This window comes from Nelumbo lutea, chromosome 8, assembly GCF_056320005.1.
Source record: "Nelumbo lutea isolate HS-2025 chromosome 8, American lotus-T2T, whole genome shotgun sequence".
In the NCBI taxonomy this organism is placed as follows: domain Eukaryota; kingdom Viridiplantae; phylum Streptophyta; class Magnoliopsida; order Proteales; family Nelumbonaceae; genus Nelumbo; species Nelumbo lutea.
Window position 1 is genome coordinate 34,805,923 of NC_142691.1, and position 26,733 is coordinate 34,832,655.

The 26,733-nt window shown below is 39.0% G+C and overlaps 1 protein-coding gene across 1 annotated transcript in view; it reads left to right on the top strand.

Annotated features, from left to right (window-relative positions):
- The window catches only part of SEC6, a 122,697-nt gene that overhangs the window by 87,806 nt on the left and 8,158 nt on the right, over nt 1–26,733 (top strand). Inside the window, exons 19-20 of the mRNA XM_088958254.1 lie at nt 16,113–16,157; nt 24,399–24,477. Coding sequence (XP_088814380.1) covers nt 16,113–16,157; nt 24,399–24,477 — 124 coding nt within the window. The remainder of the gene's footprint in view (nt 1–16,112; nt 16,158–24,398; nt 24,478–26,733) is intronic.

Below are 26,733 nucleotides of genomic sequence, written 5' to 3' on the forward strand. Positions count from 1 at the left end.
TAATAATTTTGATTTCAAACAATCACAAATCAAGCTATGGACTGTTCGCACCACCTGCAAAACAGAGGTTAATCACAAGGGTTGCAGTTTCACAAACTGCAAATCGCAGTATGCGATTTCTCCAACTGCAAATCTCCAGCGCCGCCTTCTTCTTCCTTCTTCTTTAATCAAGAAAAAATAACAGAAATCCTATTTCTATTAATTACATTCTTGATCAAATCCTATACATTCAGTCTAAAATAAAAAAAATTATTTACAAACCGAATATAAATAAATAGAAAGAAAAAGGGTGCGCAGACTATCTGCGCCAAATCTGCACTGTGATCTCCAGGTTCGAACAGTCCATTAAATCAAAATAAATAAAGAACAATTCTAAATAAATTTTGGATTTAATAAAATTAATTTCAGATCAATCGCCCTTAACAAGAAACAGTTTCTTGAAAAAAAAAAAAAAGAAAACAATCTGCGCAAATCCTGAAAGAACACCTTCTATCCATCTACGCAGGGTCATATCTGATTTTCTTTTGGTTCAAGATTCGAACCTGTGGCTCTGATACCACTGAAAGAATGGTAGGATCCATCTAATGGACGCCATAAAGGTTGCGGAATGGGTGGGCGAATTTCAAAAATTTCCTACCTTCTCTCAACTGGGAATCATATTCCCTAAATTTAGAATACAATATTCAAGGATCCTACTTGAACCATAATCAAACCAGATCTGTACCAAAAGATAAATGGGAGGAATATACCTGATCCGGAGAAGCAGTATCTCCCAAAGTTGGTGTTCACGCCCAAAGAATGCTCCAAGATCCGTTCCTGCTGAAGATGACACAACTGTGAATGGAACAGAACCAGCAGGGTGCGTCCTACACACTGGATCCTTCACAAGAATCCTCTGGAAGTACTAAACACTGAATCTTTTTTCAGTCTTTCTTGCAAGACTGATGTCAAGAACAGATTTCTTGACTTTCTTTTCTGCAAAGATCTAATCTTGCAATGGCAGATGGCAGCGGCAGGAGGAGATCTCCAAAACGAAAAAGGCTGAACTGTTTTTTCTGTTTTTCTGGAGAGTATGAATCAGATCTGATCTGAATTCGCAGGAGATATCCTATACCTCTTCAAGGTGGTTCGAAATCTCCTCCTTTCTTCTTGATTAAGAAACCTCCTTTTTAGGAGTTATCCCAATCCAAATCAGTATTTGGATAGGGGATAATCTTAATCCTTTCTGCAGATAGAGTTAGCTTACTCCTGATCTTATCATGAGGTTACCAGATTCAAATCTAATTTGAATTTGGTCTCTAAGAGTGGATAAGGCTAAAGGCCCAATCCTTTTACTAACTTTAATCTCAAATTCGCCCCATGGATGGGTGATCATATCAGCCCACCTCGAAATGGGCTTTTGGCCCATTAAGTGTTCAGTGTCTAATTACTTTCCAATCTGCTGCCCAGTTGGGTTTCTTTGTATGGCGTGGGACCCAAGCATTGATTTACACACCAGCCACATGGGTTCGGCCCAACCTCTAAAACAAGGCCCAGCCGAATTCCTGAAAAACTCAATGATCCAACACCTAGTGAAATGTCATAACCGAGTCTAGGGGTCAGGTGTAATTTTCCAGTTTTGCCCATCTATCTCCAAGGTCCAAGGCAATACTGGAAATCTGGTCCGGTTCAAGGATTCAAGTAATCCCATACTGCATGTGCCTCGGGTCTTACCCTAATGGCTGAGACAGGCCATCCCAACACTTGGTGGCACACCAGTATCAGCCTTGGCAGGATAAATCTCCCCAGACTTATCCAACTGCTGTGAACATTTAAAACTAACATGAGTCTCTATAAATGTCCAGTTTTAGGGTTTTACACAGAATTAAACCAAACAACATGAATCAAACATGCACTTTATTTATTTCCACTAAATAACAAAAGTACATCAAATCAGATTGAAGCTAAGGGCATACAAAACTGTCTAACAAGTTACAGTGTCAAACTTGTCAGTTGAGTAAGCATTGTAGAAGTTCTTTACCTTTACGAAATAAAAGATCTGAGTTTCCATTTCATATTGTTTATTCTGATGTTTGGGGTCCTGTTACTCTACCTACTGCGGCTGGCTATAAGTATTTTGTTACTTTGATTGATGATTATTCTCGATACACTTGGGTTTACCCTATGCAATCTCGAGATGAAGTGCCATAAATTGTGAAAGGTTTTCAACGCATGGTGTTCACTCAGTTCCAAACGGAAATTCATATCTTCCAGTCGGACAATGCAAAGGAATATTTCCATAATGATCTCACAAAGTTCTTTGCTTCGAGTGGGTCACTTTAGCGAAGCTCTTGTGCCAGGACACCCCAACAAAATGGTGTGGCTGAACGAAAAAACCGTCACCTTCTCGAAGCTGCTCGTGGTTTGCTGATTCATATGAATGTGCCAAGACAGTTCTGGATGGATGCAATATTGTGTGCGACATATATCATCAATTGCATGCCCTCTCGGCTACTAGAGTATAAGGCCCCACATCAGCTCGTGTTCCCTACAACCCGGCTGTTCATCATTCCGATGCGTGTTTTTCGGTGTCGTTTTGTCCACAACCTGTCACCTACTCGTTGTAAACTTGAACCTCGGGCTATTCCTTGTGTTTTTCTTGGTTACCCTTCATCTCAAAAGGGGTATCGTTGCTATGATCTCATTGCCCACAAGTACTATGTTTCCATTGATGTCTCATTCTTTGAGAGTCAACTGTTCTTCTCGGTTTCTCCTCAGGGGGAGAGTAGGGTTGAGGAGAAACAGGCCACGATTCAGATTCAACTACCTCCTTTACCCGATCCTCCTCCGTTCTGGGTTTTTCATCATTGCCATAAGAGCCAGTAGAGTTCAAGAGCCGTGGAGCCGGACACTATGCAACCAACATCATCGGATTCACCCAAGGCAGATCCGTCTCATCAACCAGGTACACTTGCTCCCATTGCTCCTTTAAATGTTGATTCCCTTGTACCAATGATCTTAATATTCCTATTGCTAAGAGAAAGGGTGTTAGATCTTGTACCACTAATCATCCTATATCTAATTTTGTGTCCTATGAGCATGTTTCACTTTTGTATCGTGCCTTTCTCTCTTTTATGGATAGTGTCCCCGTTCCTAAGACCGTGGCAGAAGCTTTGTCAAAACCTGAATGGACAGATGCAATGCAGGAAGAAATTGATGCCTTACACAAAAATGGTACTTGGGAGTTGGTAGATCTTCCTGAAGGGAAGGAACCAGTGGGGTGCAAGTGGGTGTTCACAGTGAAACACAAAGCTGATGGAACTGTTGAAAGGTACAAGGCTAGACTGGTAGCAAGAGGCTTCACACAGGTATATGGAGTGGACTATACAGAGACTTTTGCTCCAGTAGCGATGATGAACTCTATCCGGATTCTCCTTTCCTTGGCAGCAAATCTTGATTGGGATCTTGACCAATTGGACATCAAGAATGCCTTCTTGAATGGTGACTTGGAAGAGGAAGTGTACATGACCCAACCCCCAGGGTTCTGTGCCAAAGGTAGTGAACAAAAGGTGTGTAGGTTAAAAAAATCCCTATATGGGTTGAAATAATCACCTCGGGCTTGGTTTAGTAAGTTCCATTTAGCAGTCCAACAGATGGGATTCAAACAATGCCAGTCAAGTCATACCCTATTTGTGAAAAGAGGTGAAGGTAAAATTGCAGCTCTTATTGTGTATGTGGATGACATAGTGATCACAGGAGATTGGGAGGCTGAAATCCAGAGACTAAAAAAATTCTTAGTCACTAAATTTGAGGTGAAGGATCTAGGCCCCTTACGATACTTTCTTGGAATTGAAGTTGCCCGCTCTCACAAGGGCATCTTTATTTCCCAACGGAAGTATGTACTAGATCTACTAGAAGATACGGGCAAGTTGGGGGTAAAACCATCTGATTCACCTATTGAACTTAATCACCATCTGGGAGACAGTCAGGGAGAGTTTTTGAAAGATGTAAAGATGTTCAGAGACTTGTGGGGAGACTTGTGTATTTGTCTATGACCAGGCCTGATATTGCCTATGCAGTGGGTGTCCTTAGTCAATTCATGTACAGCCCGAGGACAACTCACTTTGAGGCTGCAGAGAGGATCTTGAGATATCTCAAGAAGTTTCCTGGAGCTGGTTTGTTGTTCCAGAAACACAGTCACTTAAAAGTGGAAGTATATACTGATGCAGATTGGGCAGGAGTTGTGCATATAATTCAGCCTTGGTTCAATACCCTTGGCCAATAGGTCTGCAATATATCACCAAGATTTCCCCTTTATGGTCCCTAAAAACTCCTCAATGCTTGAAGCTTCTAGATTGTCCAAACTCCAAATTACACCCATCAAAATTTAGTTTAACAAGGGTGTAGGTGGTAGAGACTAAAGAAATGTAGACACTATGCACTCCTCCGCACCAACAACCAAAAACTTGCACTACAAACAGAAAAATCTCAATAACTGCATTCTTTTTCCTTCTCTTTGCCGTCCTATTTAATCACTTTTGTTTTTTTTTAACATGAACAATGCTTCGTTTCCATCTAGAAGTATTTGCTATTAGTGACTAGGGAATTTTTGTTCCCCACAAAGTTTCTGTATATAGAACAATGTTTATTACTAGTAGTGTAGAGAGTGTTTGTGAGGAGACAGGAGAAAAAGAGAATGGGAGGAGAGAGGGGAGGGAAGAGTAAAGAGAATATGAAGAGGGAGTGAATGAAAGAAGAGAGAGTTGGATAGAGGAGAGAGAAAATGTGAAGAGGGAGAAAAGGTGGTGGAGAGAGAGCGATGTGGTTGACCCAAACAGGTACCGATGACCCAACCTAAGCCAACCGACTTAAATCTACCAATTGCTTATACAGCCCATTCTGACCTGCCAACTAAATGGGTGGGTGGATTGGTAAGATAGCTTGGGTCAGAAATTGCCACCCCTATTTCAGGATCCCAAGATTGGCTGGGTGGATGGATCAGCCCAACAATATCTTGATGTATAACAAGGAAAAAATAAGAAAAGGCTGTTCAGGAGAAGGAAGAAGGAAATGGAAATAAAAAGGAGGAGAAGAGAGCTGAATCTTCCCTCTCTCATTCCCTTAATCATTATATTTGCTTGAAATAAAATAAATAGGAAAATTACATGGGTGCCCCTACTTAGGCGGCTTACCCAAAGACCATAAGAAATAAAAAAGTTTAAGGCCCATAGAGCCAACCCATTACAGTAGAAATAAAGAGGGAAAATAACTAAATAAAACTAAGGCCTATTCGGCCCAATCTCTCTACACTCCCTCTAAAACTGAGCATAGATGTCAATCATGCCCATCTTGCTTACATAGTGTTGGAGCTTCACCTTAGGTACTCCCTTGGTCAAGATAGCTTCTAGTTGTTCCTCTAAAGAGATGAAAGGGAGACACACTTCCCCTGAGGCCAGTTTCTCTCGTATTAAATGTTTGTCTACCTCAATGTATTTGGTTGTCATGCTGAACCGAGTTATAAGCAATGTTGATGATTACCTGATTATCACAATACAACATCAATGGCCTATCATAATGAAGTCCCATCTCTTCTAAGATAGATCTGAGTCAGAACAACTCCGACACCCCATGGGCCATAGGCCTATACTCTGCCTCAGCAGATCGAAAAACAACAGACTACTTCTTACTCTAGGAGACAACATTTCCAACACAATGGAACAATAACCAGATGTGGATCATCTGTCCTCTATACTACCTATCTGGTCAGCATAACATATACCTCTAACTTCATATTACCATGCTTAACACAATACCCTTTCTGCAGCAGCCATATGTGTGTCTCTAGGAGCATGCATAAACCGACTAATCACTCACAACATAGGAAATGTCTACATTTTCCGTACACAAGTATAAAAACTTCCCCAATAATCTCTGAAACACTCCCCTGTTGGTCAAGAGTTTTCTATTATTAGTTGAGAGCTTATGATTTACATCAATAGGAGTGGAAGTAGGCTTGGCACCAAGTTTCTCGGTTTCAGTGAGAAGATACAACACATACTTTCTCTACAAGATGAAAAACCCCTCTTTAGATCTAGCAACCTCAATGCTTAAGAAATGCCTCAACTCGTCCAAATCTTTAATCTCAAATTCAGAGTTAAGGGGACATTTTAGATCATGAATTTCTTGTGCATCAATACTTGTGACAGCAATGTCATCCAAGAGTATGGCCTAATTATGTTTGAGTATAACCAAATTGAATAAGTGCAGTCTGAATCTATCAAACCAAGCACTGGGAGCTTGCTTAAGTCCCTTTTCTCTTTTTTTCTTCTCTTTCTTTTTCTTCCCTTCCCTTTCTTTTCTTTTCCTTTCCTTTCCTTTCCTTTTTTTCTTTTTCTTTTCTATCTTTTTATGTAAGATGTGCATGAGGCGTATGAGGTGTATGCCTCTATCACACCTCATGCAAAAAGCACATGAGGCGTATGCCTCTAGCACACCTCATGAAAAAAGCGCATGAGGCGTACGCCTCTTGCACCCGAGGCGTATGCCTCAAAGGTGTTAGCGTCTCTAGCATATGCCTTAGGGCATTTTGGGAGCACCTTGCTTAGAGGTGTGCCTCTAGGTGTTTGCCTCCCACGCCTTTTAAAACACTGAAAAGGAATAGTAGGAAGGGGATAACAAATTGTAAGAGAGGTGTTTCGAAATGCAGTGTGTAGTGCATATCCATTTACCTTTTCTTACAACAATGGGTAGGTCAAGGTCTTGGAGTGAAGGTGTTGGTGTTGGTTTTATAGGAGTTGTCCTCTCTTTAATGTTTGTAGGTGCTAGAGACTCACCTAGAGATGGGGGAACAAGCTGTCCATGCCTTAGCCTTTGTCGTTGGTACCACCTCTAAAGAAGAGGGGATGTAGTGAACATAGGAAGACTATGAGGAGGTGCAGGAGAAGCAGGAATGGGGGATCCAAAAGAGCCAATAGGAGCCAAAGGAGTTGAAGAAGAACTAGCACAAGAGTCAACTTGAGCTAGTAAAGGTCAAGGTTTAAAATGTCAATGTTAGTGGAGATGTCAGTCATCCTAATATAAGAACCATGTTGGAAATATTGTAAAAGTTATAGAGATGGTGGAAACATTTTAAAATATGCAAAATATAGATTGATATTTTATGAAATGATAAAAGAAGCACAAGCACACCTTTTTAAATTATTATCTTGACCCAAGTCATTAAACAACGCTAAGAAACTAAGGTTATAGACAAAAGAATACGTTTTGAAGTTGCTTTATAAACCTTAAGATTCAAAGCTTCATGATAAAATGATTTAAAGCAAAATGTAACTCTAGGTACTTCAGTACGTGAATGCATCAATGGTAAGGCCCCCACACATCAGAGTGAACAATGTTAAAAGGAAAAGTGGATCTTATATTACTTATATTATAAGAGTTTTCTACAATGTTTTGAAAACTAACAGGACTCACAATGTAGACTCGACAAATTGACTCCTTCAAATGTTGTAGGAAACAAAAGCTTTAATGAAGAAAAGGAAAGATGACCCAAATGATGGTGACATAACATGACACAATTTGCTGACTCTGATACTGTAGATCCAAAGCTGATTTCTAAGGTTGTACTCAGCTTTGCTCAGGCATGTCTAACAGAGATATCCCATTCGCCTCATAGCCACTCCCAATCACCTTCTGAGATTTCTTGTCTTGAAAAACACAGTAAAAAGGGAAAAATGTTACATGCAATTCAGAGATTTAGTCAAATTACTAATTGAAAGAAGGTTATTAAGTTTAGGTACATGACATAGTTTTCAAGGCGCCAAGGCAAGGCTAGGCGATGGATTTTTTTAAGTAAAAACATGTATCCTAGGGTAGTTCTCTAGGTTCCATAATCATATTTCCTTAATAAAAAGTACAAAGAAAAGAAAATTTGAAAAATATAGGGGCTGAACCCCTATTTCTGTTATAGCTAAAGAAGAAAAGAAAAGGTGGAAGAAGAAGAAGAAGAAGAAGAAGAAGAAGAAATTAGTATATAAAAATACAAAATTAGTAAAGAAAAAGAAGAAAATGTGTTGACTGGACAAGAATTTATGTTGTTTCTTACTTATTGGTTCAGTTTTGAAGTCTTTGAGAGTTCAATACAGAATTTAGCAATGTTTGTGTTGATTAAACCCTAACAAATAAGAAAATAACAAAAAGAAATTAGTATATAAACACACAAAATGAATATTTTAGTTAAAAATGTCTATTTTATAATTATAACCTCAAAAAATTAAGAATACAAAAGTTTGTTATAACACGCTATAGAAAACTGCTTGGCGAGACTCCAAGGGTGCCTTGTCGCCTTGACAACTATGGTACATGAAAAACATAGGTCAAACTATCAAAGTAAGGGAGTTTGTGGTTCGATGTCTCCCTTGCCTAAGATGGGGGAAAGAGAGCCATCAACAAGGTATATTCTGTCACAACCATATAAAATTTGGTAAATAGAGAATAAAGTGGAAACACTAGTCATATGGTCAGAATCACTAGAATCTATTATCCAAGGGATCCTACAATTACCTGTGCTAAAACATGATTTGTAGGAGTACGAATACCTAAGTGAGCACAGGCAAAGCTGAAGTTGTTATTGGGTGGAGTAGAAGCTGAAGAAGTAGATTGAATATGACTGATGATGCAACCATACTTATCATATTTTGCTTTGATGGCTACAAGCTGTTCCCCTACAAACTTCTCATTACATTGCCCCTTCTCACCATCAAAGAAGGTGACAAAATTAGCCTTGCCTCCTTTCCCATTCCCACACTTTCTGTCATTATTATTATTCTTGAATCTGGGAGGTAGGATCTCTAGATGCAATTTCCAACAAGTGTCTTTTGTGTTCTTCGACTTTTGCAGTATTCACACACAACCTCCTTTCTCTCATAATCGTCTTCAGCTTCGTCCCAACATTAGCATAAGTGTTCTACTAGGACCTTCACAATCTGTTCCTGTCTCCCGCTTTCCTCACTACTGACCATAGCATAAGGTTGGGAAAGGGTCACCTCATCCTTAGTTAACACATTCTATCTGATTATATCATACTCAAGATTGAGCCCATTTACGAACACAAACACCCAGATCCTCTCTACCAATTTCATATGGGTTTCAACATCTTTTATGCATCTACATTGAACTATCTCCATCAAATCAATTTCCTGCCACATTGACTTCAATATTGAGAAATAGAAAGCGAAGGGCTTCTCCCCCTGTCTCAAATTATTTACATCGTTCTTCTATTTATAGGCCCTAGCAACATTTAGCTTATATGAATAGGTCTCTTTAACAATATCTCATACCTTCTTAGTAGTCTCCATCCACAAGTAGTTTTGGCTGATATGAGGTTGCATAGAATTCACCTACAAGCCTACAACAGTGTAATTTTCCTGCATCCACTTCTCATAGGTAGGATCATCCACCTTGGGTTTTGCCTTACACCCAGTGATATACCCCCATTGTTCTCTACTACAAACATGAACTTTTATTAATTGAGACCATGCCAAATAGTTTGTCCCATCTAACTTCACAGTAGTCAGTGTCCCACAAAGATTCTTTGTAGACCCTTGGTCACATCAGAAGTTTGTAGGAGGCATACACCTTGAGGTGTACCTCTAGGTGAGGTGCCCCCAAAACACTCTGTGGCATAGGCCAGAGGCGTTAACACCTCTGATGCGTATGCCTTAGGTGCAAGAGGCATACACCTTATATGCTTTTTTGTGCGTCATGCACACCTCATATAAAAAGACAAAAAAAAAAGAAAAAAAACACATTGGCCCAGAAACTAGGTTGTGGAATGCCTCGCATGATGCCTTCACGTTTTAAAACATTGGCCCCATTGATCAAATGGAGTCAAACAAAAAAAAAAATTAAGATACCAATAAAAAAACACCAACCTGAGCTTCTTTGCAGCAAAAAACTAAGGTTTCACAGCACCCGACACCAACCTAATCTTCTACAGCTAGAGTCGATCCTCCAAATAGGTCAGCAAACTCCCTTTTAACCACCAAGCGCCAGCTTCAAAATAACTTTAAACCCTTTAGTATGCTTTCTCCAGTCAGGTAGGGTTTTTGGGAAAAATCTTCAAGAACCTGCCTTCGGCCTCAATCTAAGTGATAAATCTTCTCTAAACATCTCCTCCGACTGGGCAACATCAAATTTCAATCGATCAGCAGCTTACTTGTCCATACACACTGTGTATGGAACCAAGGGAAGAAAAGCAGAAGTGGAAACCTGCTCTGATACGAAGTAGAAAATCAATTCAACAATATCGTGAATCGTCCCTCTCCTTAATCAATATACATATATATATATATATATATATATATATATGCTGAAATGAAATTAAAGAAAAAATTACATGGGTGCCCCTAGTTAGGTGGCTAACCCAAAGAACTTAAGAAATAAAAAGGTCTAAGGCCCATAGAGCCAGCCCACTACAGCAAAAATAAAGAGGGAAAACAACTAAATAAAACTAAGACCCATTCAGCCCAGTCTCTCTACAAGATACATTTGGGGTTTTTGGACTAGCTATTGTTTTGTTGCTTGTTTGGGTTGGGTTGGGTTCCATTCTTATGGGGTCCTGTTAGGCTCTTTTCATCCTTGTATTCCACTTTTTTTATCATTAATAAGTTCACTATTTATTAATAAAAAATCTCCAAGCTTAAAAGTATTCCATTTAGTAAAAAAATATATATCTATACTAATACAAAAAGTTGGAATGGACCTTGTGTTTCTGGACTTTTATCTTGACTAAAAGACCATATTTTTGAATTTGGTCATTATCTATTGCAATGGGAGTTCAAATCAGCCACTCACAAGACTGCCCCCCACAACATCCCACATCACATCCCCACCGTATATTGGGAATATCTCCCAATTATAATACCAATAATGATGATGCCATCATCGGGAGATGATCCTAATACATGGCGGGGATGTGCTATGGGACATTGTGGGGGGCAGTCTTGTGGGGGGCTGAAACAGTCTCTTGCAATGGTAGAAAAGATAATTTGCACTACTTTGTCACTGATATTAACTCCCATCTCTCTCATTAAATCCAAAATCTAAGGTATTTTGGTTTCTCACCATTAAATTCCACTACTCAAATCTGTACCCAATAATTTCAATAATATTAAACCTATATTTTTTAAACTGACCTGGAAACGACACTGTTTTTCCATCTACATGGCAGGTAAGCAGTTTAATCATCCAGGTCAAATGGATCTATGCATGATGCCATAATTAAATAGTAAAAATTTAAAATAGATACAGAAAATACAGAAGGTTTGCTGAAAATAAAATTTTGGCAGACCTTTAATATTATATATGTTTTTGAAGAAGATTAAGGCTATGTTTGAATAGACTCCATGCTTTGTTCTTTTTGAAGTACTAATTTACTTTAGTACTAATAAAGTAACAGCATACCGATTGACCAGATTGATAAGTCAAACAAGAAATGACACCTTGGAAGGAGCTATTGAATACCAAATCTGTGGAGCACTAAAATGACCAGAATTCAACCTTGCAATCTGATTGTTGGAAGATTTATCTGAAAAAAAACTCCAACTTCTGGAGAAGACCACCAAAGGTTCCCAGTCATTCAAGTGCCTTCCAAACAGTTCTGCCTTTGAAGATTTAATGGTTCTCCATCATTAACCAATTTATGTTCTGAGAAACGTTGAACAGCTAAGGAAAACTATCCTTCGAGGATCTGTCATCAGACCAAGCATCAGTTGAGAATCCAACCCTATTCCCATCCCCTAAAATTATATATTCATCATATTAAACAAAAGTATGATAAATCATCATCATCATCCAAGTCTTATCCCAACTATTTGGGGTTGGCTACATGAATCATGTTTTGTCATTCCATCTTTCTAATGCTGTATCCATAAGTAATTTTTTTGATCGGCAACAATAAAAGAGATTCATTCATTAATTAGACAGAGATACAAGTGGTTGTGATAACTATCAAAGAGAAGTCAAATATAGCCTCTGCTATCCCACTCATCCTTTGCATTTTACAACATTTTACAGCATTTCCCAAAAGAACTGTTGCCTATTAATTTCCTGCTTTGCCAAACCATCAGCCAAGCTGTTTTCTGATCTTTGCACCCAATGAACCTCAATCTGCATATCCTTTGAAAACCATTTAAACCGCTTAATTTCATTTTTGAAACAACAAGCTGTCTCCATCCCATCTAATAGCCAACCAGTAACCACTTTAGAATTGCCTTCTACAATCAATCTTTGTTCTCCCATCTCCTTGTCCTTTTGCACCCCAATGGTTGTTACCTTCATCTCTGTCCTTACTGAATCCCCTTCACCTATTGGACTTAAATGCATTGCAAGAATACTACCATTCTCATCCCTATTTACTCCCCCAACACCAGATGACCTGGGTTGCCCACACTGCTCCCATCAAAATTTAACTTCCACCAACTTCTACCTGGTGCTGTCTACAAGTTGCAACCGCCCCCCAATTGTTGAGTATGTCATCAAGTGTGAAATCTGAAAACAATTCCAATGTGCTATACTTATAGTAATGTTTTCTATCAGCACTTCTATACTCCTTTCTTTTTCTTCAAAAATTCTTGCATTCCTTTCCTCCCATAGAGTCCATATCACTGCAGCCCTTGTTATCTTCCACATTTACTGTCCCCTTTTCTTTGTGCACCTCATCAAGGAAGCATAAAAAAATCCACCCAAGGTAGTAGTAGGAGTCCACTTACATCCAAAAAGAGCAGTAAACCAATTCCAAATACAACATGCCAAAGGACATGATATAAGTAGGTGGTAGGAAGTCTCACCATTCAATTTGCACATATACACCACTTAGGGGGAAGGGGCTGATCGGGTCTCATTTTTTGCAATATGTGACAAGTATTGATGCTTCCATGGAAGACTTCCCAAAAAAAGGTTCCGACTTTAGGTGGAATAGGGGCTCACAAACTTACTTAATAGGAAAGGACCCAATAGGGGAATTAGTCAAGACCAATGAATTGAAGAATGATGCACAAGGAAAACTTCCTTCAGGATTTGGAGCCCAAAGACATTTGTCCCCCTTAGAATTTTCAAGAACCACTCCATCTAACAATTTCAGAAGGCAAGAAACAGAGTGGATTTCAGATTTTCTTTGATTTCTCTTGAAGCCCAAACTCTAGTCAAGTCCAAGCGGTAAGGAAGAAGGGATGACAAAGTCATATATGGGTTTACCTTTTAGGCTAGAGATAGTAAAGACAGAGGGAAACAAACCTTTCAAAGGAGACTCCCCAATCCCAAATCTTCCCAAGAAGCAAGGGTAGCTCTATGCCATAAGCCATCATCTGACATCCATTATGTGAGAGCCCATGAATACTAGTCACAACCTTATGCCACAACTTATCAATCTCAAATGAAAACCTCCACAACCATTTCCCATGGAGAGCTCACTTCTTCATGCTAATGTTCCCTATTCCCAGGCCTTCATCCTATTTTCTTCTAGCCACTATCTCCCACCTAACCAAATTGTTCTTCTTCCCCTCTCTTGGTTCTCAAAGGAAGTTTCTCATCAATTTCTTTATTCTTTTCACAACCGCTTGAAGCATCTTGAACATAGAGAGAGAGAGTATAGAGGCAGATTATCCAAGGTGGACTATCAAAGTTAACCTATCCCTAACAGATATAGTTTCTTTTAATATCTTTTCCACTTTCTCATCTATTGAGTTGTAGAAGCTAACAAATTTAGGGTTTGCACCCAAGGGGAGCCCTAAGTAGTTCACTGGCCACTCACTACATATGCACCCCAAGGCTGCTGCCCAAGACTCTAATTCATTTCCCCCTATGTTTAAACTTTCTATCATGCTTTTAGTCCCATTTAACTTTACCACAAGCTTTAAAACCAGAATCATATCATCTGTAAATTGCAAATGTGTCACTACAGCTCTATCCCTTCATACTCTCTACCCTCTATCCAAATGCATTCTTTCCACTCTTCAGATGAGTCTGCTTAATACATTAGGTTAGGATCCCCTATGTAGTGACCCGAGGTAGAAGGTGGCCTGATCATCACTAAGTCACCTATGTTCAAACCAGTTTTTAAATCACTGTTGATCCAAACAGTCGAACCATTTAAATTGTTTGAACCAGACAGTTAAACTCATATTTTTGGTAAAAACTGTTGGTTTGGTTGAAGACCAATTGGCCCAAGTGGTTGCAACATTGACCTGTTTGACCCATGGGTCAACCCTAACCTGAATATTTAGGGTTAGGGTCTAGCCTTTGTTGACCAAACCCGAAAGCTGACCTGACCTAAAATGACTCGGAAATGCTTTGATCTGATCCAACCTGACCTGACCCGATTGCTAGGTGTACATCTGCTACAAGAGTGAAAAGAAAGGAGAATCGTGGATCTCTTGTCTCAAGCTTCTAATGGCCCCAAAAGAATTCTTCACAACTCCATTAACAATCATTGGTAATGACAGGTCTATAATAATCTCTAATCCACTTGCACCATATCTCCCCAAAACCACAATTTCTCAAAATTTCAATTAAAAATGCCTAGTCTACAAGATCCCACACCTTTTCCATTCACATCCATTATTAAATTGTTAGCACTTAAATCTTTTCTTACTACTTTGACCCATGTCCTCGTCTACCCTTACCCCTTCTAGCCCTTTCAACTTGCAACAAATCACCTCTTCTTATGTGTGTTGTCAAAGGTCTTCTATGCAGGTGACCAGACCATCTTAGTCTACTTCCTCTCATTTTATCACCTATTGGATGTGGGAGCTACTCCTAGGTTCCTTAGAATGATTTCATTTCTAACCTTTTTCTTTCTATTTTTTCTACTCATCCATCTTAGCATATGCATTTCTGCCACACTTGTTTTTTCTTTCACATGTTTCTTGACTGCCCAACACTGCTACACACAACATAGTCAGCCTTACAACTGTTTTATAAAGTCCTCCTTTTAATATAAGGTTTTATTCTTCTATTTATCATATTAAACAAAAATTAAGTATGACAAATAAGAAATATATTTTATAAATGATGGAAATGAATGCAATATTTAAACTTTACTATGAAATGAAACCATTTCCCCATCCAGGCAGTGGGTCAACAGTTCAACCATCTAGGTCAAATGGGTCAACCCATGATTTCATAGTTAAATAGTAAAAATAAAACATAGAAAATTAAAAAATATAGAAACTTGTGCATAGGTTGACCCACTGGCCTGGATGGGGAAATGGGTCAAGAGTTCAACCATCTAGGTCAAATGGGTCAACCCATGATTTCATAGTTAAATAGTAAAAATAAAAACATAGAAAATATAAAAATACAAAAACTTTTGCAATTTATGCACATCTCTAAATTGAATAAAAATTTGAAAAAAGACAATATAGAAATTTTCATGAATTTTGTAGAAGATTTGTACTTGTTATTGTTGAAATTATATATTATGGAGATATATAATTTCCATAATAGTTCATCATATTAAGCAAAAATGTGTGAAAATGTGAATTATTATTAATTATGGAAATGTTTAAAAATACAAAAAAAAATGATGATTAGCAAATAGGTTAACAGTTCAATTAGTTAGGTCATCTAGTTGTTGACCAAGCCAAATGGTTTTTTGCAATAAAGTGATTTGGGTTGAGATAGACTCAGAAGTTTGTTTGGATGATACGCCAATTAGTCTAACTGGATGAGTCAAATTTTAGTTGAAAACATTGATATAAACTAAGAAGACTTAATGCAAGGTCTTTAGGTCAAAAAGCAACAAATCTACCATTACAAACATGTTTTAAGAACTTGTCTTTGTTACATGGGTTCTGATAAAAATACTAAAATTATTGTTGTTGTTATCTGAAATTGCCACATGAATGCACATGTACATTTATCGGTAAAGAGAATAACTTATAAAAAGGGTAAAAACTTATCCCCCAGATCTAATTGTAATGTGTTAGATCCTTATTCCCAAGTAATGAAGTTAAACAGTTCTAGAATCTGGCTTATTTCTTTTGTCTTTGAGATGAATAGGGGATTTGAGTTCTTATAATAAAGACATGCATGTATCCTTAATTTTTAGATTTTTGTTTTCCTTGCTTCTTTTGCAGGTTAATTTTGAGGACACTTGCAAAGGTTTCCTTGAGGTTGCAAAGGTTTGTTTAAGTTTCCTTCATTTTAGTTTTACTACTACTGGATTTTTTTAATTATATGCTGTCTTTGTGTGCATCAAAATAATGCTTTCTATTTTGAACCTTGTTTTCTATTTCATGGCAAAATTTTGAACCTTTTTTTCTCTTTCGTCAAAATAATGCTCCAACTGTTAATTTCATTCTTATTCTTTTATCAGTTTGGTTCTTGATCCCTATATTTTACTTTTTTCCTGTGAATTTAGAAGTTTTTCATTCCAGTTGTCTTCTATGTTTCTGTTTCTAGTTGGTTTACTGTTGCTTTTAATGCATAGAAGGTAGATGGTTTATCCATTGTTCTTTTTTTGCTACTAGTTTTCATTATTCATTTGTGTGAATAAACCCTAGTTGATTCTAGGTCAAAGTAGAGAAGAAGAAAGAAGAAGAGTCTTCGGCCAGACTAGAAGAGAGAATGTGAAAAAATCACTCTCCTAGCCGACCCACTTGAATTTTATTCATAAAACTTAGAGTTACAAGAAAGACAGTTTTGTCCCTCATATTAAGATGGGACACAACTTAAACTCAGATACAATAGACCTTTCACTTTCAAGAAGATAAACCAGAATGACCAAAATACCCCTGACTTGAGCATTCTAACACTCCCCCTCAAGTTGGAGAGTATATATCATATAGTCCCAGCTTGTTACAAATGTAATCTATTCTTCCCCGAGACAATCCCTTTGTGAAGAGATCTGCCCACTGATTTCCCTCGCTCACATGAGATGTAGTTATTACCCCACTTATCACTTTCTCTCTCACAAAGTGACAATCCACCTCAATATGTTTAGTTCTTTCATGGAAGACGGGATTGGATGAGATGTGAACAGCAGCTTGGTTATCACAGTATAGTTTCATGGGTTTGTCAATTGAGAACCCCATCTCCTGTAGTAAGTTCTTCAGCCATACTAGTTCACATGTGGTATGGGCCATAGCCCTGTACTCTGCTTCTGCACTACTTCTTGCCACCACTGTTTGCTTCTTGCTCTTCCAAGTTACAAGATTGCCACCCAGGAAGGTACAATACCTTGTGTTTGACCTCCTATCTGATATAGAGCCAGCCCAGTCAGCATCTGTGTACCCTACTATCTCAAGAGTTCCCCCCTTTTGGTATAACAAACCACGACCTGGAGCACCCTTTAGGTACCTAACAATTCTCAGAACAGCTTCCCAATGAGGAACCCGGGGATGTTGCATAAACTGACTCACCACACTCACAGCAAATGATATATCTGGTCGGGTAATGGTCAGATAGTTCAACTTTCCCACCAACCTTCTGTATCTTCCAGGATCATCAAACTTTTCACCTACATCCACACTTAACTTGGCATTGAGTTCCATAGGAGTCTCTGCTGGTTTAGCACCTAACAACCCGGTTTCTTCAAGTAGATCAAGAACATATTTTCTCTGACATAGGTAGATCCCTTGTTTTGACCTCGCAACCTCAATTCCTAGGAAATACTTTAGCTTCCCCAGATCTTTCGTATTGAAGTGGTCCTGTAAGAATTTTTTCAGCCTGTCAATGCCATTGTTGTCACTTCCAGTTATGACAATATCATCCACATACACGACTAGCAAGATTGTCCCATCCTTTGAGTTATAGCTGAACACATAATGATCAACCTGACACTGTTTCATCCCAAAGGCCTTCACCACTTCACTGAACTTGCCAAACCATGCACGTGGAGATTGTTTCAGTCCATAGATTGCCTTTTTGAGCTTGCACACCTTGCCAACCTCCCCCTGAGCAGCAAACCCTGGTGGTTGCTCCATATACACCTATTCAACAAGATCACCATGTAGGAAGGCATTTTTTATGTCAAGTTGCACGAGAGGCCAATCATACATAGCAGCTAATGAGATCAACACTCGAACTGAACCAATTTTAGCCACAGGAGAGAATGTCTCCATATAGTCCACACCATATAACTGAGAATAGCCCTTGGCCACTAACCGTGCCTTCAATCGTTCCACACTGCCATTAGGAAGATGCTTCACTGTATAGACCCATTTACACCCAACAGTGTGCTTACCAGGAGGAAGGGTGGTGAGTTCCCACGTGTGATTATGTTGTAGAGCAGAGAGTTCTTCTTCCATGGCTTGCCGCCACCCTGGGGAGGTAAGGGCTTCCTGTACAGTCTTGGGAATGGGAACCGATGAGAGTTATGATAAAAACTTGCAATGAGAAGCAAAAAGGTGAGTAGTGGAAACATAGTCTGAAATGGGATGAGAAGTACAAGTACGTTTACCTTTCCGCAAAGCATTAGGAAGATCAATATCTGAGGGAGAAGGATCAGTAGCAGGATCTGTCGACAGGCGCTGAAGTGGAGGAGGGACTGAAGCACTTCTGCGGGTATACACTTGAGTAATTGGCGGCCTCTCTGTAGTAACAGGCATATGATGTGAATCTGTAGTAGGAATGGGAGCTACGGGGAGAGGGTCCATAATCGGTACAGGAAGAGGAACCACAGAGGGAGAAGAAGAGACCTCGGCATCTGAGAAAAATGGAACTGATTCAAAGAAGGTGACATCAGAGCACACAAACGATTTATGAAATTTTGGGTTATAACACTTATACCCTTTCTGAGTCCTCGAGTAGCCAAGAAAAATACATTTCGTAGCTTGAGCATCTAGCTTGTCTACTCCAGGCTCCAAGTGTTGAACAAAACAAACACAACCAAAGACTCTTGGGGCGAGAGGAAATGGAGACAAAGTGGGAAACAACATGGAGAAAGGTGATTGACTTCCAAGGATTGACATGGGCATCCGATTTATTAGAAAACAGGATGTAAGAACAACATCACTCCAAAAATTCTTTGGGACATTCATATTGATCATCAAGGACCGAGCAGTTTCAAGAAGATGTCTATTTTTCCGTTCAGCTACACCGTTTTGTTGCAGGGTGTAGGCACAAGAAGTTTGATGAATTATCTCATGATGTTCTAGGTATTGCTGAAATGGTGAGGAGTTGTATTCTTTGGCATTATCGGAGCGAAGTCATCAAACTGAGTGCGTATTTCAGCATGAAATTTTGAAAAATAGAGAACAATTCACTACGGTCTTTCATAAGATAGATCCATGTCATCCTTAAAAAGTCATCAACAAAGATTAAAAAATACTTATACCCATTGTATGACACCACTTTAACTGGACCCCATACATCAGAATGAACTAAAGCAAAAGGACTTGAGACACGACTATCAATTCTTGGACTAAATGAGACTCAATGATGTTTTCCCGACTGACATGACTCACAATCTAATGATGAAAGATGACTCAAGGAAAGAACCATCAGCTTCAAAGCCTTGAGAGAGGGATGACCAAGTCTGCAGTGCCATTGGAGAGGAGTAGTAAGAAATGACTGAAAAGCCACTGGGGGGCCACCACCATCAAGATAATACAAACCACCTGCTTCATGCCCTCCACCAATCTTCTTCCCCGTCTTGAGATCCTGAAACACACAAGAAGAAGGATAGAAGGTTACAGAACAATTAAGAGACTTGGTTAATCTACTAACAAACATAAGGTTAAATGGGAACTTAGGAACATATAAAACATATGTTAAAGACAAGGAGGAGAAATCAACATCACCAACACCACAAATAGGAGATGTAGAGCCATTAGCAAGAGTAATTGACTGAGATGTGGAGGAGCGAGAAAGGGAAGAAAATACATCAAGAGTCCCAGACATATGGTCCGAGGCTCCGGAATCAATGATCCAGGGTGAGGCTTTGGAAGCTAAGCAAGTCATACCTGAATGGGCAAGTGTAGTTGTGTTCTACTGAGATGTTTGAAGGAACTGCTCATATACTGCCCATGGTACACTCACCATTTCTTGCCTGGAAGCACAAGAGGGTGTGGAGGGGGTTGAGGCAGTTTGCTGGCTTTCAGTAATTGTACTACTACTCTTAGATGTTGCATGGTTAGCCCAAGTGTTGGGTGGACCATGCAAATCATAGCAGAAATTAATTGTGTTACATTTTATCTAAGCATTACTCCTTCCTCTTCCACGACCTCCCCCTGACTCTCAGCCTCCAGTCCGGCCACTAGCCCGGTTAAACATGTGTCCACCACGGTTGCTTGGAGGACCACTGCTGCCACCACCACTTCTACTTCCACGGCCACTCCCTTTAGTCACTACCAAACCAGATCTATCTGAGAAGGAAGAATGTTCCACCGACTCAATGGATGCCCTTTTAAGATGGGCAAAAACTTCTTCAAGTGAAGGGAGAGCTGATCCCCCCAATATCTGTGCTCTGACAGGCTCATACTCATCCTTCAAGCTCACAAGAAACCTAGTCACATCAAGCTGTTCATGTTGCTTTTGTTAGATCTGGACATCTGATGTTAGAGGGTGATACACATTTAGCTCATTGCGGATGTTCCTCAAACTTGCATAATACTCCTCTAAGCTTTGACTTCCTTGCTTCAAATTGAAGTACTCTTGGTATAACTGATATACCCCAGTTGTGTTGTCTTGTCCAAAGTACAACTTTTTAGCATGATCCCAGATCTCTTTGGCTGTATCTAGGAACATGAAGTTCACACTAATCTTTGGTTCCATGCTGTTCCAAAGCCATGTCATTATCTGTGCATCATCTTGTTCCCAATCACTGAACCCTGGGGAATTAGAGGAAGGTTTCTCCTCCCTCACATGTTTTACTTTCCTCTTGGCCTTCAAGAACACCTCCATAGATTTTGCCCATGGTACATAGTTCTCACCATTCAACTTGATGGATGTCATTTGAACACTTATATAATCTGAAGAAAGCATGATGCTGGTTTTGTTGTCATTCCCATCTACGGAAGAAGCCATCTCAATTATTTCACTTTCAAATATACAATACAACCTCACACTCTTTCACAAGGCTTATCTCACTTATAACACCACCAACCCCAGCTTCTTTAAATACACATTACACACCACACACTAAGGCTGAAATCACTCAGTCTTCACATCAAACACCTGGGCTGCACACTGCAGAACCATTCACCATCAACACACTAAGACTGAAATCACTCAGTCTTCACATCAAACACTTGGGCTGCACACTGCAGAACTGATTACACACAAGGTCTAGGACACAACCACCACCACCACCACCAATCACCACAACACAACCTCCACCAATCTACTGCTGTTGTGAACTTCAGCAATTGACAACTCTTCTTTCAGCATACATATGAAGAGAAATGCAGAGAAACACGACTGAAATGCATATCAGTCACACCGAGCATCACCACAACCAACTTTTGAAGCAATAAGAAAACATTCACAGTCCCTTATTTGGACAAACAACAATAGTTTTCATACCCGTCCACATTCAGCCCTCTTCGATACTGAATAGAGGGTTTCGTATACCACTTCAACGACCACCACAGCAACGACTGGAGGCATTCCCACCTCCAGGCCCACAAAACGACAGCTCCTTTTCAGCCCCTTATCGAACCTCCACTCAGGTCAGTCGAAAAAGAAGAAGATGACTGTGAAAGTTGGCGGCGAACCCAGAAAGAGAACAACAACAAGAAAGAAATAAGGATACGACCTTACAGCTCTGACACCATGTGAATAAACCCTAGTTGATTCTAGGTCAAAGTAGAGAAGAAAGAAGAAGAAAGAAAAGAGAAAGAAGAAGAAGAGTCTTCGGCCAGACTAGAAGATAGAATGTGAAAAAATCACTCTCCTAGCCGACCCACTTGAATTTTATTCATAAAACTTAGAGTTACAAGAAAGACAGTTTTGTCCCTCAACTTAAACTCAGATACAATAGACCTTTCACTTTCAAGAAGATAAACCAGAATGACCAATTTACCCCTGACTCGAGCATTCTAACAATTTGAAAGTTCTTAATTTGCTCCTATGATGTCTTGTATAGTATGTGTATGAAAAGATTGAAATAGGCTTTATTTTTGGGAAGAGTTTTCTTTTTTTTAAGTAACAAGAAATTTTATTAATATGTAAAAGAACCATACATCCCGGAGAATAATGTAGGATAAAGGACATGTACAAACAGCTTGGTGCTGACAAGAGGATTGTATGCATTTAAAGATGATTCGGTACAAGTCCCTGTCAAGATTAGGCAAACCTCAGTCCATTAAAACTTTGTTTTCTCCCTGTCTAGAAGATTTGCTAGGTTGTTTGCAGATCGGGGAGTCCATTTGCGCGAGTTGTTCATTGTTGATACCAGTTGCTTGATTTCTCTTATCAAATGCCTTAGATTCCAAGGGCATTGATATTCTGATGCAAGCCATCCAATCACAACTTGGCAGTCACCTTCAATGGATAAATCAGTCCAGCCAACTTCTCTACTCAGCCTGAGAGTCTGAGACCATGGAGAAGTGCTAATGTTTCAGCTTTCAAAGAGTTCTCTTCTCCATCTTCTTTTGAATTAGGCATCCTTTTTCTCTAGTGCTTGCTGGGGAAGCATTTATGAAGGCATCAGGCATTAATAGGAGAATGATGCTCTTTGGCGAAGGGTGGTGGTACATGGTGTGATTTCACAGGGTGGCTCGTTTTGGCTGGGTAAGGGGTGTAGTTGACTTATGCAGTGTTTTTAGAAGGGAACCATGAAGTTCCATTTAGATTTTCTATTATCATGCTTTGTGGTGATGTGGTGCATAATATGGAGTAGGTGAACTAACCTTTGGGAGAATACAGTTCAAGTTTGAGAAAGCAGTTTAAATCTGAGAGCAGCCACTTCATGCAAAAAAAATGTCAAAGATTAGGTCTGTATCCAGATAGATGGGACCACCATTGGTTGATGGCCTTTTTACTGATGTAGAATTGGGCAACTGTATGTTTGTTCTCTAAGTTATTTTGATTAAAATAAGAAAAACTGTTGGCCTTTGCTTTGAAGTTGAGAGGAGGTTATTTTGTCCCCAAATGCCCTTTGCTAAACGAAGTAATAAAAGAGTGGAATTGTCCTCAGGTGACTGGAGAAGTTTTTGTATCTTTATCTAGATTGGATGCCCAATACATCTCAGTTCGCCATCACTATCCCTTGCCAAAGAATGTTATGATTTTAGTAGTTGATCTTCTGATTCACTGGAATGAGATATTCACACTGGATGGTAAAGATCTAACATCTGTATTTGCATGTTCAAGATGTCAAGTTCCTTCTCTCCTTGCTAAAGAATCTTACATTACTAGTAGATCTTTATCTAGATTGGATGCCCAATACATCTCACTTCAGTAACACTATCCCTTGCTAAAGAATCTTATGGTTTTAGTAGTAAATCTTATGATCCACTGGAATGAGATATTCACACTGGATGACAAAGATCTAACATCTGTATTTGCTTGTTCAAGATGCTAAGTTCCTTCTATCCTGTCCCTCATTCAGCCAATCACCATCTGCAAGTCTTCAACTCTTATATAATCGTAGGGGAAGCAGCTCTTTTAGAAGGGAGTGTGTCTATGCGCAAATAGAATCACCTTGTCCTATGGGGCCTGAATCAATTATAGTAGCTCCCCCTCTGAGTTCTGAAGATTCCATCTGCTCCTCAGGGGCCCTGATTTCTGAGTAAGCATAAATATTCAGCTTCATTACCCCTTGAGATGGGGAGACCAGAACTGATGAGGATAATCTCTAGATGGTGAAGAAGCTGTGGTAAATGATCTGCCTCTAATGACTACAAAAATGGTAGTTACATCCACTAAAGAAAAAGAAGAAAAAAGGAAAAACTCATTTCAAATGATGTAGGATCCATGAAGTGAGTTATTATTTAGAAATAAAGCTTCATTTAATCTCTTAAATTAAATAAAAAATCTATTACATAAAAAGTCAAATGAAATAATAACCTAAATTTACAGCATAAAAAATGGGTGTCAAACAAAATTTATAAGAATACAGAAATAAAAAAAATATCAGAATACTGGCCCCGTACTTAGTTTGGAGGGTCATTCTATAGTTTTATTTTATTTTATTACTTTTTCCAAATGATTCTTCCTATTAACAATTGAAAGTTGTTTCTCAAATAGCTTCCATTAGATTGAAAGTAACAAATATTTAGATGAGGGGTGTTGTTTGTCCCCATGGTGTTCTGAATCTTGAAGTTCAAATTTATGTCCTCATGTGTGTAAGTTGAACTTGATTTTGATATTGCATTTAACATGCATTTCTAATCAAATTTTGTGATCTGAAATCTAAAGGCACTGCCTACTTTGTGTCTGAGAACTTTTCTAACCACTAGTTTGCTTGTTGATGGCAGGAAGCTGTGCGCCAAACTGTTAGTGTTATCTTTGAAGATCCAGGAGTGCAGGATTTACTGGCTAAGCTTTACCAGAAAGGTATATTCATTATACCAAGCAATGCTGCAGGTTCTTTTTGCTGTACAGAGTGGTTTTAGTTAAATAATTTTTCCCTCTTCTTTGGCCAACTTAAAAATGTCGAGGCAAACAAGCTTTGCACATTTGGTGAGGAGTTCTACCTACACCCAAACAAGGAGCAAACTATTCCCATATGGAATTTACAAGAGGGTAGGAGATTGACAAGTGCTAGCAAGATTCTCCATTAGCCTTATAGGGAACACACCAATGTGGGGACTGGGGATAAGCACCAATTGGGTCTTTTTCTTTGGAGCAAATCGCAAGTATTTATTCTTTCCGGGAACACATCGCAACAGGGAGACCTCCAATTCTAGGAGAGATAGGTTTACTCCAAACCCCCTTCATAGGAAAGATTGCTCCAAGCTATTAGAGGGTTGAGTTAAGACCTTGAAGAAGGAAGCACAAGAGAAGGTTTGGATGGATCCAAGAGAACCCCTTCAAGGATATGAAGCAAAGCCAAGACACTATTTAATTCCGAATCCCTTAGATCCCTTCTAAGCTCAAATTCCAATCAAAGCCAATTATTGAACTAGACGAAACAAGGAAAGATTAAATAGTCTCATCTTTGTATCTTGAGAGGGCAAACAAAGAAGGGAATTGATATTGATCTTTCAAAGCAAGATCCCCAACCTAGACATGTTCCCAAAATCTTATCAAATTATCAAAGCATGGATCATACCTGATACATAGCAAGAAAGAAGGTAGAACGGCATGGATGGCCTTTCAAGGAGAAGCTCTTATGGCCTTAATTAGTACTAGAGTATCCCAACCATCCATTGCAATCCCATGAATGCTTACAATTATCTTTGCCCATAATTTGCCCTGCTTATCAGGTAGTCTCTAAAGCCATTTGCCTAATAATGCCACATTTCTCTTTTGCAAATTTCCTAACCTTAGATCCCCCTACTCTTTGCTTCAACTAACTACCTCCCATCTAACTCTATGATCCCTTTTCTCCCCATCTGAATCCCATAAGAAATTCGGCATCATCTTTTCCAGTTTCTTTCCCACCCCCTCTGGCATCTTAAAGGCATACATATAATACACAGACGGGTTAGTTAGGATGGACCTAATCAAAGTAATCCTGCCTCCCAAGGAAAGGTAACTTTTCTTCCACGAGGCAAGTCTTTTAGCAAACCTTTCTACAATAGGGTCCCAAAATATACTCCTCTTTGGATTGTCTCCCAAAGGTAACCCAAATATTTCAAAGGCCATTGAGACACCACAGACCCTAAAATGCTTGCACTTTCTGCCAACTCCCTTTCCTCCAAGTTAATTCCCACTAAGCAACTCTTATCGAAAATCACTTTCAGATTTGACATTTGCTCAAAGAGTTCTATTGCTAATTTCAAACTCCTAACCTACCTTCTATCTCCTCCTTCCCTGAATAAGATCGTGTCATCAACAAATGTCACTAACTCACCATTTCAAATGAATAATGTATGATTAGATTGAAAGTGAGTGAACCTAAGTTTCCATAGTTCACCTCTTAAATGATCAAACCAACATACCTAACCCTTTTCAATTTTGCAATAAAAACCAAGGGGAAATACTGTATATACTTCATGCAAATCATTATTCAAGAATGCATTTTTCACATCAAACTGATAATAAATAGAAATAGTGAACAACGATGGACTATAGTACCTTGACTGAAGTCATCTTAGCAATTGTGGAGAATGTGTTTTTCATCATCTAGACCATTAGTTTGATTATGACCTTTTGTAAATAACTTACATCTTTTATCAACCTTGTATTTCATTGAAAAAAAAAAAACTATTTTACAACCTACTAATGCCTTCCTTCTAGGTAAGTCAACAATGTCTAACATCTTATTCTTTGAAAGGGCATCCATCTCTACTAGCATTGTTTCTTTTCACTCATGTTTGGCCATGGCCTCTGCCATACTCCTAGGAATATATTCAAGTGAAATGGAAAGAAAAAACCAATATGCAAGAGATAAATGATCATATGAATGAAACTTTGAGATACGTTGTGAAGTAGAGATGCTTACCCTTATGTGGGACAATAGGAATGCCAAGACCTGACATAAGAGGCTGAGACATTCTTCTTCAAAGTCAAATAGAAGTGGCTGAAGTGAGGCAGCAAGTGCACTCTTCCTCCTTTGAAGAACCTAGCATTCATTTTCACGACTACTGCCAATATCAAGAGGAGAAGGAAAAGGAATTGAAACTAGAATTGATTCAGGAACATGAA